Source organism: Sinocyclocheilus grahami, unplaced genomic scaffold, assembly GCF_001515645.1.
Source record: "Sinocyclocheilus grahami isolate Dianchi unplaced genomic scaffold, SAMN03320097.WGS_v1.1 scaffold86.1, whole genome shotgun sequence".
NCBI classification, from domain to species: domain Eukaryota; kingdom Metazoa; phylum Chordata; class Actinopteri; order Cypriniformes; family Cyprinidae; genus Sinocyclocheilus; species Sinocyclocheilus grahami.
In genome coordinates this window covers 1,239,557-1,258,872 of record NW_015505265.1, presented here as the reverse complement: position 1 = coordinate 1,258,872, position 19,316 = coordinate 1,239,557, and the positions used below count along the sequence as shown (strand labels likewise).

General features: G+C 37.9%; 1 protein-coding gene across 1 annotated transcript in view; it reads right to left on the bottom strand.

Moving 5' to 3' along the window:
* The window catches only part of peli2 (pellino E3 ubiquitin protein ligase family member 2), a 48,899-nt gene that overhangs the window by 21,433 nt on the left and 8,150 nt on the right, over nucleotides 1-19,316 (bottom strand). Inside the window, exon 2 of the mRNA XM_016274384.1 lies at nucleotides 18,304-18,433. Within this exon, the coding sequence (XP_016129870.1) occupies nucleotides 18,304-18,433 (130 nt within the window). The remainder of the gene's footprint in view (nucleotides 1-18,303; nucleotides 18,434-19,316) is intronic.

Genomic DNA, 19,316 nt, shown 5'->3' with positions numbered 1-19,316 from the left:
ATGAATTTAATTGCACTCATGCCACCTCTGAGCCTCATTGAATGTCTGAAAATGTACCTACAAGCCACTTGTGTGTTCTTCTGTGCCACCTCTGTAGTACAAATTAATTTTTCATTAATACGAATTTCATGATTGGTAACTTATTTGTCTTATTCTACTTATTATATTGTTTTAAATAGACATTTTAAAAAGCTTATAAACACATTTTTTAATTTGACATGAAAATGATGCCATTGCAAAGGTAAAAAGAAAATGCCCCTGTAAATCACTTCACCTCATATTAGGAAGGCTAATTTTTGATCATTGATCAGAAGGTGCTCCTTAATTTTTTTTAATTAGGAGGACAAGCACTCTTGATTACAAGAAGAAAAACATTGCTCTTAAACTGGGTGTATGACAGGTATGGCTGTGGAAAAATTCAGTCAAAACATTTTTTTTTTTTTTTTGCTTTAACCCCCGACTACTACAACAATTATTACAACTTTTGTTTAAAAGAATAATCACACAATACGCTATTTCTTCCATGTTTTAATTTTAATGGTGAACCCTTTGTTTGCCAAAAAACAGAGTTTACTGTGGAAGTACTACACTCAACCAACACCAGGGAAGGCAGTTTTTGTCAGAGCCCTTGTTATTCTTAATTTTGACATTCATTTTCATTTTTACACCGGGCCTGGGCGCGCCCCCCCCGCGACCCATGGCAACAATAACATTTGCTATGGCCTCACATGATACTTTACTCTGCTAAACCCGGAAGTTTGAAAAGGTTAGAAAGCAGCACTACTAATAACTCTGACCTTTGTGTGTGTGTGTATATATATATATATATACACACACACACACACATACAGTATGTGTGTCCAAAACTAAAATGCCACAGTAAAATGCTCAAATTGCATGTTTGTTACAGTCTATGTGAAACACACCCCATCAAACATTCATTACTCAGACAGCCGTCATATGCAGTTTGTTATAAATAAATCATACATGATTCAAGTCAAGAATGTAAGAAGAGGCAACATCACATGACTAACAAAAAGTATAGTTTCAGGACTATTCTATATCATTTCTGCTTAAATGAAGTAATAAAATTAGCCGTCACAGATATGCATACATGATCTGAATTGCAATACGAATTGATTTCACTACAAAGCACATTGTGTGTGAACACTAGTCTGGTGGCTTGAGACAAACCACAGCATTGCAGTGTTTAAATGCAGTCAATTTCCCAGTGTGCTTATTTCTTGCTTCCCAATTCACCCTTTCTCTGCTCTAATCTGTGATTTCCAAATTACCCACATCTCTATCACGTGTGCTCAAGAGGGAGTGGAAACTGGGTCATGGTTACTACACTAGTGTGCAACAATGGAAAAACACAGCCGAGAGAGGAAGGTGGTTTATATCTGTAAAACATAGCCCAATGCATTATGGTGTTTAAAATTCAGTGTCTATTCATATGACAAGCACAGGACTCATGCACATAACACCATTCTAAAAAACACCGGAGGTCACAAACAGTTCACATATGCAAACGGAAAGCCAAAATTTCACGCCCCACATATGTCCTGTAATAACCCAGACTAAATAGGCATGCTGGGTGAGACGGTTATAGAACTAGCCAATACATACAAAGTACTTAAAATCCAAATTAATGTTTGTACATGAACATGAATATTGGAATCATGTAAAAATGTGCTTAAATGTTGTGATTTATTAGTATGATCATTTCCACAAATTGAGACTTCTTCCTAACCATGGGCTGGTTGCATAAACTGTTTAGAGTAGTCTTACAGAGTTAGTCACCAAATTTTTTTCTTCAAAGCTGGTCATACAACCCTCTACGGACACCTTGGCAATTGAATCGCCATTGGGTAGTAAATTTTTTAGTTTACTCGCCAGACTGCTCTCATATATATATATATATATATATATATATACACACACACACACACACACGCACTCACATACATACATATAATGTTTGTTAAATGGCACAGTTTAAATATCTGAAAGTACACTTAACATCAGTTAGTCAAGCATTATAATATGATAATCAAGTATTATTTAATGATAGAACTTTAGTAATTAGAATTAAAACTTGATAACCATGTATGAATGCATTTTAGTCATTTTAACTGAACTTAGTTTTACAGTGTTTCTTTAAAAAAAAAAATTGGGAAAACAAACAAAATACTGATAAGATAATGATTATAATATGATAATCAATGTTATTTAATGATAGAACTTTTGTAATTAGAATTAAAACTTGATAACCATGTATGAATGCATTTTAGTCATTTTAACTGAACTTAGTTTTACAGTGTTTCTTTAAAAAAAAAAATTGGGAAAACAAACAAAATACTGATAAGATAATGATAGAATTCTACTAATAAGAACAATATAAAACGAACTAAGGATTAATTCATGAATATTAATCAGGTTGTGTGTGTTCGCTCGAACTGATTCGCTGAAATCAAAACAGGGACGATAATAGGTGAGCGCCAGCCAATGAGATTGCCGTTTGTGCATTAGCTCCACCCACTATCGGAGAACCCGGCAGTTCTTAAAAGCTGAAGAATTACAAAAGGAACGCTGCTATTTGACAGGAAAATATATCAAAGAATATCGTTTACATGTAGCGCATCAATTCTCTCTCTCTCTCTGCGTGTGTGTGAGAATAAAGCGACGGCGAGTCGTGCGCCTTCATTAGCCATTGGCTAATATTAGACATCATTTAGTCGCCCAGAGTGAAGATTTAGTCGCATATGAGAGTGATTTACTCGCAATTTAGAGGGTTGTCATAACTTTTTTAATTCAGTTATGGAAAGGTAGATTGGTCTTATTTGTACTGGAAAAGTAAGAAGATTACCCCTTGGCAACTGCTAGTTGGTCAAACTAGTTCTTAAGACGCAGTCTTAACATGGTGGCTAAGTTTATGCAACTGGGCCCATGTTTTAATGGATGACTGGGTGAAATAGATCAAATCAGTTTGAGTCAATCAAAAATGTTTGGAAGTCCCAGCATAATCTTTTACAAGCTTCAAAATGGTTAAATAAATAAATATATATATATTATTAAACCAAATAAATGAACGACCTGACTTGCCCCCAGCATGGGAGTGCTTTTAAATGCTTCAAAGAGGCTCATAAAGTATACTTTAATATGAGCTGGTTGCCACGTCAGGTGCTGACAGATTGATGAAAACATCTCTCAAGAGCAATTAATGGTGTTTAAAGCAGTGCATAACTTACATTTTAAAGGTATACTGTATATTCTGTACATTTTACAAACTGCAAGTCATGTGCATATTTTCATTTCACAAGCAGTTTGTTGCAAGTCACCATTAAACTTCAAACAATACAGGGAGCAAGTCTGCATCAAAACAGAATGCAATAGAGAAAAATGTACAATATTTGAAAACATGTGATCCTGGACCACAAAACCAGTCTAAAGTGTCAATTTTTTGAAATTGAGATGTATACATCATCGGAAAGCTGAATAAATAAGATTTCCATTGATGTATGGTTTGTTAGGATAGGACAAGATTTGGCAGAGATACAACTATTTGAAAATCTGGAATCTGAGGGTGCAAAAAAAATCTAAATATTGAGAAAATCACCTTTAAAGTTGTCCAAATGAAGTCCTTAATGCATATTACTAATAAAAAAAAAAATGAAGTTGAGATATATTTATGGTAGGAAATTTAGAAAATATCTTCATGGAACATGATCTTTACTTAATATTCTAATGATTTTTGGCTTAAAAGAAAAATCGATAATTTTGACCCATACAATGTATTTTTGGCTATTGCTACAAACATACCCATGAAACTTAAGACTGGTTTTGTGGTCCAGGGTCACATATGGATTTTTGATTTAGCAAAAAAAAAAAAATTTTAAATTCAGATTATTCTTCATAAGCAGAAATATTCTTCCTTGAGTTCAATATATACATTTATTAGACCACCTGTCAAATATTTTATGAATCGGTCAAAAAAATTTTTTTGTAATTTATTAGGCAAATAACTGAAACAACTAGCCTAAATGGTCTTGATTCACACATAATAACCAATATTTTTATTTTGTATGGCCTCCTTTGGCCTTTATAACAGCTTGCATTCTTGCTGGCATTGTTTATATGTACTTTTCCACAGCCTCTGTTGTTACTGACTTTCCAATACTTTCTAGTTGTTCCCAAAGGCTTTTGATAAAACATTTGTGCTATCCATCTTTGAATCCATTAAATCCCAACAATAATTATATTTTAGCATTAGAAACACTACTGTGACTAAAGAGCTTACACATACTAGTCACATACTAGTGACTATTAACCATTACAGAAACATAAATGATTTTGATAGCCAATACTATATTACATATATAGATAATTTTAACTAGATTTTACAGCATATCACTGTACTGCATTTGTATCTATCCCACCAAGATATAGTCCAAACCTATATTGATTATGTTGTGACGAGAAACACAGTTTGCGAATGACCAGCTTCCAGTTGAAAATTTGGGACGTTATTGTTGGTGGCGCATTTGTGTCCATAGTAAAGTGGAACAAAGAGGCTTGAGGGTGAAACTCTCCACGCTCACTGCCAGATCACAACAGGGGGTCCATCTATCCATCCCCCACATCCCACCCCTGTTTTACAGTGGGCCACAAAAGCTACAGAAAAGCCCCCAAACAATAGACCTAGTGGAGCCGCACCCATTGAGCAACATGGTGTATGAAGCAGCTGCATCTGTGAGATGGCGGAGCACACTGAAAAAAATTAACATAGCAGGTCTTTGAAATTGCAAAAATTAAACATGTACAACACGATTAAAGCATGTTCACAACAGAAACATAAAATAATTAAGTAGATTTCAATTGTTCATATTGAGTGTTGTATGTACACATTTCTCATGTTGATCGAATCTAAAACTGAAATCAATCTAATTGGGTTTTGACACAACCGGGGCACTCCGGCGCAGATGGTGGCGGTATTGCATCACTGAGAGGGATGACAAACTGCCGTAAAAGGAGAAATTGAATCGAGCTGCCAAAAACTGTGGAAGATTCAGCAGCTGAGCCAGCAGTCGCCTCATCTCAGACGAACAACAATTTACTGATTTACTGTGAAGTTCAGCAAATTGTTTTATATTTTGTTTTCAAATAGGCGATATTTCCACTAGATAACAGTTTTCGTAGTGTATAACAATTACAATGGTCAATTACCAACACTTTAACACTCTGCTAGATTATCATTAAGCGTCAACAACCGGTGGCCAACAGTCAGTAGGCCTTTTTAAAAGGAGGTAAAGTTAACGTATTTTTCATAAAAGTAAATGTTGTGTTTATTTTGACAAACTGCCGTAAAAGGAGAAATTGAATCGAGCTGCCAAAAACTGTGGAAGATTCAGCAGCTGAGCCAGCAGTCGCCTCATCTCAGACGAACAACAATTTACTGATTTACTGTGAAGTTCAGCAAATTGTTTTATATTTTGTTTTCAAATAGGCGATATTTCCACTAGATAACAGTTTTCGTAGTGTATAACAATTACAATGGTCAATTACCAACACTTTAACACTCTGCTAGATTATCATTAAGCGTCAACAACCGGTGGCCAACAGTCAGTAGGCCTTTTTAAAAGGAGGTAAAGTTAACGTATTTTTCATAAAAGTAAATGTTGTGTTTATTTTCTACAGATTGTCTGTACATTGAAACTTTGCTGACAGTGTGAATTGCCCTTCCACACGGGACGCGCCATTCACAAATGTCTAACTTTAGCTACTTTTTTCCTAGCTCATTTTTAATGAGATATATTTAGAGAGAGAGGCAAAACGCGGGCGATTTCGCTGCAGGCGGCGTAGAGACGGTGAAATGTGGTGCTCCTGCACCCGGCTCTCACAAGGAAATTTCTTCACGGATAAAATATTTATAATATATTGAGAAGAAATATAAATATAAATAGAATATTAAATACTTAAATTTACAATATAGTCCTTCTGTTAGCGGCAGTCACTTCAGTTTCAACTTGTTTTTGAACCGATTTTTACCAAACAGTCAGACTCAACTACACAAAACGCTTCTGCTACGAGAGCGAGCTGCAGCCACGAGCCGTTTCCACCGTCTGTAACTCCAACTGGACCAGCATGAAGGGTGAGTAATTAATGACAGAATTGTAATTTCTGGGTGAACTATCCCTTTAAGATGCATGGTTAACCTTGGCAGTGAACTGTAACAAGCTCTTGCTCCATTTTAACTTATTCACTTTGTGCCGTGTTTGGATTACTTAAGTGTTTAGTTTTTTTACTTCAGAATGCACGGTTTGTTCGAATAGTTTACTATTTTGTATATGCATTTTTAAGTCTACTGTGACCATTAATATTTTTACAAATGTCTTTGCTGTTCTTAATCGACACTGACAACAGTTAATAGTAGGTTTATAAAGGTCTTGCTGTTCTTACATTATGTATTTGAGTTTGAATATGCTGCTGATGCAAAATTTTAAGTGTTTTTTTTTCTTCTTCTGTGTAATCAATTAATGGCAACTGTGCTCAGTTCTCCATTTGTAAATGGACAACTCAATACAACACAATTTAAATACTAACACTTGCTTTTTGCCTTTGTCAATGCCAGTATGCATTTTTAGAATTTAGATTTTGTATTCACACATTTGAACACGTCTACAGTACATGTAGAATTTAATAAAGCAAGTTAGGTTTACACAACTCTGGTACCAGAGACATAATGAAATTGCTTTAGAGTTGCATAATACCTTTGATTAATATTAGTATTAAGTTGGTACCCTTGATGCAATGAAATCACTTAACAGTACACATCTGAATCAGTAATGACAAATAATATCTTGAATCAACATGATTTAGACAAGTAGTCTAAAGGCCGGGACACACCAAGCCGGCTGACGGCGAGCGACGATCGGGCTAGTTTGTTTGGTGTGTTCCACTCGTCGGCGGCAGTTTGCCCGATTCAACACGTCGGGGCTGTCGGCGCGAGTGAGAGCTCTTATTGGATTATCAGTTTAGCGAACGAGTCAGTGCCCGAGAATTAAAGCAAAATTGTTGAAAACAAGCACGTAAATGAAGGCGGTACGGACCGAAGGCTGTTTAAATGTTACGTGATCTTTCCCAATCATTCTAATATGCAAATGTTTTCATAACAACATGAGCCGCTTAAAATGATTAAAGTTATCAATGTTACTGATATTCAAAATGGTAAGCAAGCACTGCTTTGTTTACAATTCGTATATCTGCGTTTGTCTCGTATATCTTTGTTTCAGTTTCTGCTTTTGAATGACGAATATATACTATTGATAGCTGCTGATATAGACAGTTAATTCCTCTCACGCATGCGCAGAACGCACGTGTTAGTTTGCCGTCAGGTGTAGTCTGTGTGGTGTGTTCGAGCGCAGCTTTTTGGTCCGACGCTGCCGACGTGAGGCGACAACACTGTTAGCTTTCGTTGCCGCTAGTTCTTTGAAGTCGGCTTGGTGTGAATGAAATATTTTGGTTTGGTAAGCAATAAGTCATTGAGAAAAAGAGGACAATTATGTCAGCTGAACACATTCTGATCATGTGGGACCGATGTACACATTAAAATTAAGTAAATTCAAAATACTTTTTTTTTTCTTCAGTGCAGCTTGGGCCTCGCATTTGTTGTAAACACACAATAAGATGAGATGCTGCGGCCACCAACCTCAAGCCACAGGATCCAATTCAACTGTACCCTCCATCAGCACTGGACAGCCTTCAATACAAATGGCAACAACTCTAACCTCTGCAAAAACCTCTAAGACGTCCATGAACAATCACATATTGTTCTTGGAATAGTTTAGTGACATTTTATGACCCATTATCTAAAGGAGTTCGCAGACGCACCGTGAGAAATCGCAGAGCCTGTTCTTTGTTCAACTTTAACATTACAATGATGCAGCTGCACTTGTGTCACTGCTGGAGAACTGGTCGTTTTTTTAGTTAACCCTTTCAGACCGATGCCTGGAGCCATGGAAGGCCTTCCACCTCAGAGCACCGTGACCCCAAAGAGCAGCATGATTCACATATGACTGTGCGCTGGGCTATTTTCAGCTCTGACGAGGCACTGCGGATGGATAATAAGCAGCCAACAGTAACAAAACCTCCCCAAAAATACAGCATGCCAGCTAGTTTCATGGCGAGAGGAAAACATTCCTTGCATTCATGGGACTTTAATTATGGAGCCTGTGTTTTGTGTAAAACAAACATATCACAAATATCTCAAAACAAAACAAGCTTACATTTAAAAATATCTAAACACAGCTCAAGTGTGACCATTTCAGTCACATTTGCAACTGAAAATTACAGTGTGACTGAAAAACCATTTAGGTATACTGGTCTGAGGGACCAAATTAAAGCTCAAATACAATTGACCAAAAAAATTACAACTCCCAAATTGCATCCACAATGCACGACAGTTAAGTTTCGAACGGTGATTGTCTGTTTTTCTATGCTTTCAGTCAACTGAGAAAGAGTTATTTGCAGTATGAGGTAGGCCTGTCGCGATACTTAAATAACCGTCTAATCGCGATTGTTTCAGATAATTACAGTTAATAAATAACTGTTACAGTACAATAAATTACAGAACGTTTAGCAAACACTGAGGAATCAAATAAATAAATAAAAGAGAGCCTCCATAGTGTAATGTGAGGTAAACAGCAAAGATAAGTTTTTCAAAAATGAAAACAAAAAGAAAAGTAAAACTAACGGTGACAGTGCTTGCATGTTTTTTCCCCCCACAAGAATACCAGCATGTTCCCCTTCTCTGGTTTAAGAAGCTATCTTCTACTTGACTTTCGCTTGAAAACCATCCATCGTTTCCTCAATATTCACGTAATTTTTGCTGTGCGCACCCTCGCACTCGTGCTGACACGGCGAGTATACTCTCTAAGCGCGGTTTCGTTATGCTTTCAGTTTCGTTTGCCATTTGAGGTTTCTCATATGCAACAGAAATTGCAGTGCTTATGAGTTGACCAACGCGGTGGTCACGCCAGTGCGACCACACACAAAAATTAGTCGCACAGGCAGAAAAAAATGGTCGCAATCTGGAGCCCTGCTATATCATCTGAAGCCATTCCATATCTTAACGTGAGGGACAGAATTTAGGTTTACAGAAACTCGTCTTCCTTCTGCTGCAGCTGTCAATCATTCTCCGCTCAGCATTCAAACAACACGTCACATTCAGTTATGACAGTCAGCATAAAACTCTCTCTCCAAGATGATATATTCCCATTATAATACTTTAAGTTTAAGGAAGGAATTATCTTATTTTCATGAATGTATTTCGTAAGAATACAAATAGTTAACAGAATAAACATGTTTAAATTGTATAATGTGCAACAAAGTTTTTTTTCCAAGATATTGTTTCTGCTGCTAAATTATACAGTCAGCTAGTTTAATTTCATAGCTTATATATATTTTTTCAAATGTAGTTTTTCTCTGTAATAAGGAAGTGAGTATTTAGTGAATTGCGTTTAACAAAGGGTTTAAAAGAGTGACCATTAGTTCCACAAACACAGTATTGATATTCTGTAGTGGTGTAGAAAAAAAAAAGATAGCGCTGGTGTTGGATCAGTATTGGCCGATTCTTAGAATTTGGAATACTCTATGTAATATTACACTGTAAAATAATAACTCAAAAAGATTAAAAGATAACATCATAATTATTTACCGAACCCTTAAACTAATCACAATTATATAATGAAAGCCATAAAAACAGACAATTAATAGTGATAATCGGCATAATCGCCAAAGCCCTAAAACAGACAATTAAATCGCAAAAAACGTGACTATTTTTAGACAATTAATCGTCAGCCAAATTTCATAATCGTGACAGCCCTAGTATGAGGGACATTGTAAAAGTTCATATAGGTTTACAGGGAGGAACATTATCAATGGAACTTACTTCACAACAACAGGTCCTATATCAATATTCTAACAAACTGAATAGGTAAAGAATAATAGACAACAGACCTAGGAATTATTAGAAAATAATGCACACCTGAGGTGGTGATGCAGCCATGAAGCAAAGCAAGTGTGTGCCTTCGTGAGAGAGAGAGAGAGAGAGTGGGAGAAATGGAGTATGTGCGTTCCATAAAAAATTAATATAATTGTGGCAAAAACATGGAAATAATTTGTCATTTTTATCTTGTTGCTTACTATATTATTTGCCTGTTCAGTGTCTCTGTGGGGTTTGGTTCTTTTGCTATTGTAGGCTGTAAGGACCTATGAAATAATTTAAATCATTTGGCGAAATGATATGGACATGTAATATGGTCAAGACCTGCCTGGAACTACTTTAGCCATGTGTTTCCCTGAAAATAATGCTACATTCCATTTGTACTCAGAAGCTGGAAATTCCAAGTTCCCAGTAGAAACTTTTAATGGGATAGCTCACCCAAAAATGAAAAATTACTTTAGAAGGCCTTTATTACCCCCCAGAGCCATGTGGAGTACTTTTATGATGGATCGATGCACTTTTTTGGGCTTCAAAATCTCAACCCCCATTCACTGCCATTATAAAGCTTGGAAGAGCCAGGACATTTTATAATATAACTCCGATTGTATTCTTCTGAAAGAAGAAAGTCATACACACCTAGGATGGCTTGAGGGTGAGTAAATCATAGGGTAATTTTCATTTTTGGGTGAACTATCCCTTTATCTGGAACTTCCTCCTAAGTCAGAGTACCGACTCAGAATCTCGGAAGAATCGGAACAACTCCAACTTCAGAATCCAATATATTGTTTTTTTTAGCACTTGTGTTTGTCTGTGTCACAAACTGTGCACACAGTACTAGCCAACCCCTTTTTGTGGACAAAATACCGATTTTTGTGGGTTTTTAATCGACTGGTATTGCGAACAATGGACGCGTCTTTGTTTTCCGACTTCTCTACTGGAATATGGTCCACTTGGGAGTAACGTCATGCCCAGCTCAGACATCAGACTTCCAAGGTAAATCGAACACAGCATAATTGCACACTTAGAACATTCGTCAACCAATCAGATTCAAGCATTCAACAGCCCAGTGGTATAGTCTTAAAAGGTCCACTGAAGTGCTTTGAAGCATGCAGCATTATTCTATGTGTTGACGTCATTTCAACTGAAACAGGAAAACAGGGCAGGACATATCAAGCAGCCCCGCCCCTTTTTTTAAATAGCCAATAGCGTTTAGTTTATATCACAGTTTACATCCAACCAACACTAATATCAGTTTGAACACTGATTCACTGTGTAAATTATGATATTGTGGCAAGTCTATTGAGGACTACATTTCAGAGAACATGAGAGAGAAAAGCAGAGCCCTGCTAGAATCAGGCAGGTACCGATTGAGGAGTTAAGAAGGATAATGGATGTAAGGTGGCACAATGCCATGGCTATTCTCAGCCTGCGACCTAACATAGCTTTAGGGTTCTACTCTGTTGATCGTGGCCCAAACAATTACAATGAACAATTGCCCACTTGTAGGTGATCAAGTTGGTATAGTTGTCCTCTGTAAACCTCTTTAAAAAGGTCACTCCAACTGGGAAAAACTACATTGCTTAAATTCTCGCCTCCCAGGCCGAGCGCACCTGAAGCATTTAAAGCCACAGGCCGTCAGCTGATTCATCGCAGTATGGAACACCCTAATGATGATTGGCGGCGAGTCGTCCCCTCAGCGGAAACCTAGGAGTTGGGGAGAAAAAAAACAAGGGAAAACAAAAGCAAAAACAACAAACTCCCAGGGAACGTAACGAATGAACAATTGCCCACTTGTAGGTGATCAAGTTGGTATAGTTGTCCTCTGTAAACCTCTTTAAAAAGGTCACTCCAACTGGGAAAAACTACATTGCTTAAATTCTCGCCTCCCAGGCCGAGCGCACCTGAAGCATTTAAAGCCACAGGCCGTCAGCTGATTCATCGCAGTATGGAACACCCTAATGATGATTGGCGGCGAGTCGTCCACTCAGCGGAAACCTAGGAGTTGGGGAGAAAAAAAACAAGGGAAAACAAAAGCAAAAACAACAAACTCCCAGGGAACGTAACACCTTTACTACTAATTATTAAAATAAAAATGGGGTTTCTGACGTGACCGATTTGAAAAGTAATTCCAAGTGCTACACAAAACGGTATAATTAATTTTTCTTTTAAATGTCAGCATGCTGCTAAGCTAACAGTAACAATGAATTGTTATACTCCAAGCATAACAATACATAATTTGACCTTTTTTTAGATTTAACATTTCCGTGAAAAGTATCCTTTAAAAGATACTGAATGTAACAGTTACATTATGAATTTTTTCCCACTGAGCTCATAATTATTGAGATTGTCGTTTCTATCAAGGACACATGAGATACTGTCTTGGAGCCTGCCAAAATTAAAAAAATCTTTTAAACAGCCTCTTGTCTACAATTAAACGTATACCTTAAAAGGGGTCATCGGATGCCCATTTTCCAAAAGTTGATATGATTCTTTAGGGTCTTAATGAAAAGTCTATAACATGCGTTGGTTAAAATTTCTCAATGGTAGTGTGTAAAAAAAAAATATATATATATATATATATTTTTACCAGGTCAAAATCAGCTCTTTTCAGAGCAACCTGTTTTGTCACATGTTCCTTTAAATGCTAATGAGCTCGAATCACACCGCCCCCGTCTTCTGTGGGGTGACGAGCAATAGTTTACTTTAGCCGCATTTAGCTGCGAAACTTGCTAACTAGCACATTATTAGGAAAGGCGATTTGCAAAGATTCCAAAAGAACCTTATACTCACTTCTTCTGTAGGTGAGGCTGGATCACAAACGATTCGCACGAACAGACTCATTTAGGTAGATAAGGGGCGCATTCCCTTCAAAAGCGAAAGTAATCCTCTGCGTCTTCAACGGCTTAGATTTCGGGAGTAAATGACGACTGCTATGTTCATCATTACATCCAACAACAGAACACCTCATTCGCTATGGAGCCATTCTTGTCTATGTCCCTGCTCCGGCGTCAAAACAATGGCGGTCGGACTGTTACAGCTCACTCAGTGCAGGTCAAAGGTAAGACGGCCGTGTCAATCAACAATCGTGGGAGCGGCCTTGGTCCGTGTGACGTCACACAGACAAGAAGCTGAGAACGGCTTGGTTTTAAAAAGGGGATATTATTTTTAGGGATTAAATAAAAACCACTGGGTGGATTTTTATCATTATAGGGTGGTTGTGTACACACACTGCCAACGCACATTTATGTTCAAACAACATGTAAAAGTTAATTTTGCATCCGATGACCCCTTTAAAATGCAGTCTCGTTAGGCAGCTCACTAGGTTTTTGAACAGAACAAGAGTCACACACAGTAACGAAGCAGATCCCTTTGAGAAAGATCTCCTCAGACAATGCTGGCTGCTGGCAGTTTGCCTTCAGCTGACTAGAAGAGTGGCAAAACGACAATAGTCATCAATCATCACAGAGAAGCCACCAACCACAATAAAACAATAAAATAAAAAAATTGATAAAATCACATGTTCTCAAAAAGTTAAGTCACTGGGATAGAAGTTATGATAAAAATACTACCATTGTGAATAGATACCATGTGGGCTGCACTTGAAAGTTGTGGCCTGGCTGCTCAAATGTGTTCAAACAGATCTCCAGCACCCATTAAACTTCTCAAGTATCAGAGGGAAAGACAGTCTCTGTGAATTGTAATAACATCTGGAGGCTCATAGTATCAGCACAGATTAGTTTATTGGCTGAGGCTGCTCTGAATGACAATAAACTTTTTACAACTCAACCCCACCCATTATGTTTAGTACCACCCTGTAAATCCCTGAAGAATGTCCCAGTAGCAAGCAGACATTTGAAAGGTGGGGTTAGGTATGCTATCACAACCAGTGCTGTGGAGTAACTAAAAAAATCTTTCTTAACCAAACATTGCATTGCATTACAGTTTAAACTGGGCAAGAACCCAACATACTCTTCTACAGTACTACTCTCTGCTATGTGGAGTTTGTGTTGCATAAAAGTTGATTCTGCATTTGACAAGCTTCAGAAGAGCATGTGTTGATCATGCGCTTGTATGGGAATGGCATGCTTTAAACAAAAATCAGTCCCTTAAGTTAGCCTTTCTCCATGGCGCGCACAATCTAAAAAGAGTTGACACACCCCTACTGCAAATTATAAAAAGAAATGCAATCTCTTAAAAAGGGTAACGCAGACTAACCATGTTCCGTACACTTTTCGCTATTCACCACACGCCAGCGACCACTCCTCCGTTGTTGAGACAGACAAGCATGTTTGTGTGATCATTCCCTGGGGGAATAGCCATTATACAGTCCACACTTTGATTGATGTCTTTAGGACCAATAGTTTATGAGAAAAGTAGGGAAAAGTGCCTCTTATGCCAGGGTACGGAAGATGATAAGGGTTAACGGTGTTCCGTACAGGCTTACAATGGTGTTCCGTACAGCGTGCATAAATTGATTTCATCGGCGAAAATGGACATTTAACTGATCAACTGTGAGCTGTTTATTTATTATAACTAAAAGGAAACATTATTTAAATGAATACGATGAGTACCTTTTTATCTGGTTAAAATGTAAGTTAATTGCTGCTTAAATAAATGACCAGGCGAGTTAGGCATGATTGTGTCGTGATATTAATTATGGCATGTGAGTTAAGCATGAACAATGTGAAACGTTAATGAATAACATTTCCATATCTTTCTGAATATAAACATCATCACTGCATGCCTGTCTCGGGTGAGAGTGGCGCTAAGTGGTCATCGCCCGCAATCGAAGTTTAAAAATTCCCATTTCTAAGCATTTTTTCAACAAAAGGTAATATATTTAACAATTTGTGATAACATGATATTCATTTCATAAAGGCTGTAGTACTGTGAGACTCATAAATTAAATAGAAATGTACATTTTCGCTGCTCTAGTAGTCTCCCCACCCAAGCTGCAGTCCGTTTTCAAGCGCAGTGGGCGCACCTAGCAAACTTACTGAAATCACACTGAAACAAACGGCGGGTGGGTCTCTGTCTTGGTCGGGGGTGAAAGAGGGAGAAATAAGGATGACACTGATATATAGTTTATGCACGACCTGGAAGTATTTATTCAGCGATCGGCGCTAAAACGTAATCTGTACGGAACATGGTTAGGCGCATTCCCTTCAAAAGCGAAAGTAATTCACTGCGTCTTCAGCGGCTCAGATGACGGAAGTAAATGACAACTGCTATATGCATTACAACATCCAACAGCAGAACACCTTAATCGCTATGGAGACATTATGGTCTTTGTCCCTGCTCCAGCGTCGAAACAATGTTGGTCAGACTGTTTACAGCTCACTCAGGGTGGGTCTAAGGTAAGACGGCCGTGTCAATCAACAATCGTGGGAGCGGCCTTGGTCCGTGTGACGTCACACAGACAAGAAGCTGAGAACGGCTTGATTTGAAAAAGGGGATATTATTTTTAGGGATTAAATAAAAACCACTGGGTGGATTTTTATCATTATAGGGTGGTTGTGTACACACACTGCCAACGCACATTTATGTTCAAACAACATGTAAAAGTTAATTTTGCATCCGATGACCCCTTTAAAATGCAGTCTTGTTAGGCAGCTCACTAGGTTTTTGAACAGAACAAGAGTCACACACAGTAACGAAGCAGATCCCTTTGAGAAAGATCTCCTCAGACAATGCTGGCTGCTGGCAGTTTGCCTTCAGCTGACTAGAAGAGTGGCAAAACGACAATAGTCATCAATCATCACAGAGAAGCCACCAACCACAATAAAACAATAAAATAAAAAAATTGATAAAATCACATGTTCTCAAAAAGTTAAGTCACTGGGATAGAAGTTATGATAAAAATACTACCATTGTGAATAGATACCATGTGGGCTGCACTTGAAAGTTGTGGCCTGGCTGCTCAAATGTGTTCAAACAGATCTCCAGCACCCATTAAACTTCTCAAGTATCAGAGGGAAAGACAGTCTCTGTGAATTGTAATAACATCTGGAGGCTCATAGTATCAGCACAGATTAGTTTATTGGCTGAGGCTGCTCTGAATGACAATAAACTTTTTACAACTCAACCCCACCCATTATGTTTAGTACCACCCTGTAAATCCCTGAAGAATGTCCCAGTAGCAAGCAGACATTTGAAAGGTGGGGTTAGGTATGCTATCACAACCAGTGCTGTGGAGTAACTAAAAAAATCTTTCTTAACCAAACATTGCATTGCATTACAGTTTAAACTGGGCAAGAACCCAACATACTCTTCTACAGTACTACTCTCTGCTATGTGGAGTTTGTGTTGCATAAAAGTTGATTCTGCATTTGACAAGCTTCAGAAGAGCATGTGTTGATCATGCGCTTGTATGGGAATGGCATGCTTTAAACAAAAATCAGTCCCTTAAGTTAGCCTTTCTCCATGGCGCGCACAATCTAAAAAGAGTTGACACACCCCTACTGCAAATTATAAAAAGAAATGCAATCTCTTAAAAAGGGTAACGCAGACTAACCATGTTCCGTACACTTTTCGCTATTCACCACACGCCAGCGACCACTCCTCCGTTGTTGAGACAGACAAGCATGTTTGTGTGATCATTCCCTGGGGGAATAGCCATTATACAGTCCACACTTTGATTGATGTCTTTAGGACCAATAGTTTATGAGAAAAGTAGGGAAAAGTACCTCTTATGCCAGGGTACAGAAGATGATAAGGGTTAACGGTGTTCCGTACAGGCTTACAATGGTGTTCCGTACAGCGTGCATAAATTGATTTCATCGGCGAAAATGGACATTTAACTGATCAACTGTGAGCGGTTTATTTATTATAACTAAAAGGAAACATTATTTAAATGAATACGATGAGGGATTAAATAAAAACCACTGGGTGGATTTTTATCATTATAGGGTGGTTGTGTACACACACTGCCAACGCACATTTATGTTCAAACAACATGTAAAAGTTAATTTTGCATCCGATGACCCCTTTAAAATGCAGTCTTGTTAGGCAGCTCACTAGGTTTTTGAACAGAACAAGAGTCACACACAGTAACGAAGCAGATCCCTTTGAGAAAGATCTCCTCAGACAATGCTGGCTGCTGGCAGTTTGCCTTCAGCTGACTAGAAGAGTGGCAAAACGACAATAGTCATCAATCATCACAGAGAAGCCACCAACCACAATAAAACAATAAAATAAAAAAATTGATAAAATCACATGTTCTCAAAAAGTTAAGTCACTGGGATAGAAGTTATGATAAAAATACTACCATTGTGAATAGATACAATGTGGGCTGCACTTGAAAGTTGTGGCCTGGCTGCTCAAATGTGTTCAAACAGATCTCCAGCACCCATTAAACTTCTCAAGTATCAGAGGGAAAGACAGTCTCTGTGAATTGTAATAACATCTGGAGGCTCATAGTATCAGCACAGATTAGTTTATTGGCTGAGGCTGCTCTGAATGACAATAAACTTTTTACAACTCAACCCCACCCATTATGTTTAGTACCACCCTGTAAATCCCTGAAGAATGTCCCAGTAGCAAGCAGACATTTGAAAGGTGGGGTTAGGTATGCTATCACAACCAGTGCTGTGGAGTAACTAAAAAAATCTTTCTTAACCAAACATTGCATTGCATTACAGTTTAAACTGGGCAAGAACCCAACATACTCTTCTACAGTACTACTCTCTGCTATGTGGAGTTTGTGTTGCATAAAAGTTGATTCTGCATTTGACAAGCTTCAGAAGAGCATGTGTTGATCATGCGCTTGTATGGGAATGGCATGCTTTAAACAAAAATCAGTCCCTTAAGTTAGCCTTTCTCCATGGCGCGCACAATCTAAAAAGAGTTGACACACCCCTACTGCAAATTATAAAAAGAAATGCAATCTCTTAAAAAGGGTAACGCAGACTAACCATGTTCCGTACACTTTTCGCTATTCACCACACGCCAGCGACCACTCCTCCGTTGTTGAGACAGACAAGCATGTTTGTGTGATCATTCCCTGGGGGAATAGCCATTATACAGTCCACACTTTGATCAAACTCAGGCATTCAGACATTCCCACAATGAGCTGTACATCATTCAAGTTCACTCCCAATTTCTGATCTTCTGAGAAACTAAACTTTTTTAAAGATAATGTGAAGTGGAATTCTGGCTGTGAAATCGGCGTTAATTCAAGTCATAATAGTAACAATCAAAACAAACTGAAAAAAAAGGCAGCACACAGCACAGAGAAGTGGTGAAAAGCAAATTTCACAGATGATTAGGTTTCCCAATTATGGTTTCTGATATGAGATTACCTTGCTGGCTTGTGGAGTGTTAAGGATGTGTACAGTGCTGGGTTTGACACCATTGGCTTTGGCTCTCTTGTAAAGGGCAAACCGGCTTTTCCTTCGCCCTCTGTCTCCATTGGGAAGTGAACCATTGTACCTGTTCAAGAAGAGAAATGCCAAAATTAGATCACATTAGATGAGAAAGATTTTAAAAATCACGAATATATGGTGTTTTACAGCTCTACAGATCCCTGCCACATGAGCAGACTAACACAGAATCCACACAGATTTCTGAACTACTGGAATGCTCATCATTCAAAATGTGCTTCATAATTAACCAAGTCACTGCACAATTATCAAACCACACTGAAATATCTGTATAGACAGTACACACTAGGGATGCACCGATACCACTTTTTCCAGTACTCGCCCGATACGATACTTTTATTTTTGGTATTTGCCGATACAGAGTACCGATACCAATATTTTTATTGCATTTGTAAATCTTTAAAATATTGGGTACAGAAACCAAAAGAGTATGTATAATGTTGTTTGGTTAACTTCATTTATCAAATAGATACAGTCAAACCAAAATTTATTCAGACACCTTCAACATTTCTCATATTATCACAGTTTATTCGCTATAGTTTAGAAAATGGTAATAAAATATAACAAGAACTCAGATTTAAACTGTCAGAACAAATTCAGCTTGATAATGTTAGATAACTTTGATAGAAAGGTATGTAATGGATTACAATCTACCAAAAATTAGACGGCTGTTAGTATGACAGTATTTACACAACTATCAATTCTTAGTCAGGCAACCCTTAGCCTTAATGACAGCCTGTAGTCTCCTGGGCATGCTGTCACCCAGCTTCATGCAAACCTCGACTTCAATTTTTTTTTCCCCAGACTCAGTCTGAATAATTGTTGGTCCCAAATTTGTATCAGTTTTGCTGGTAGTCCACTGTATGAAGAAATTTTGGGTATAATTCGTCACAGTTTACTTTATTTTGCTATCCTCACTTCCATAAATGAAC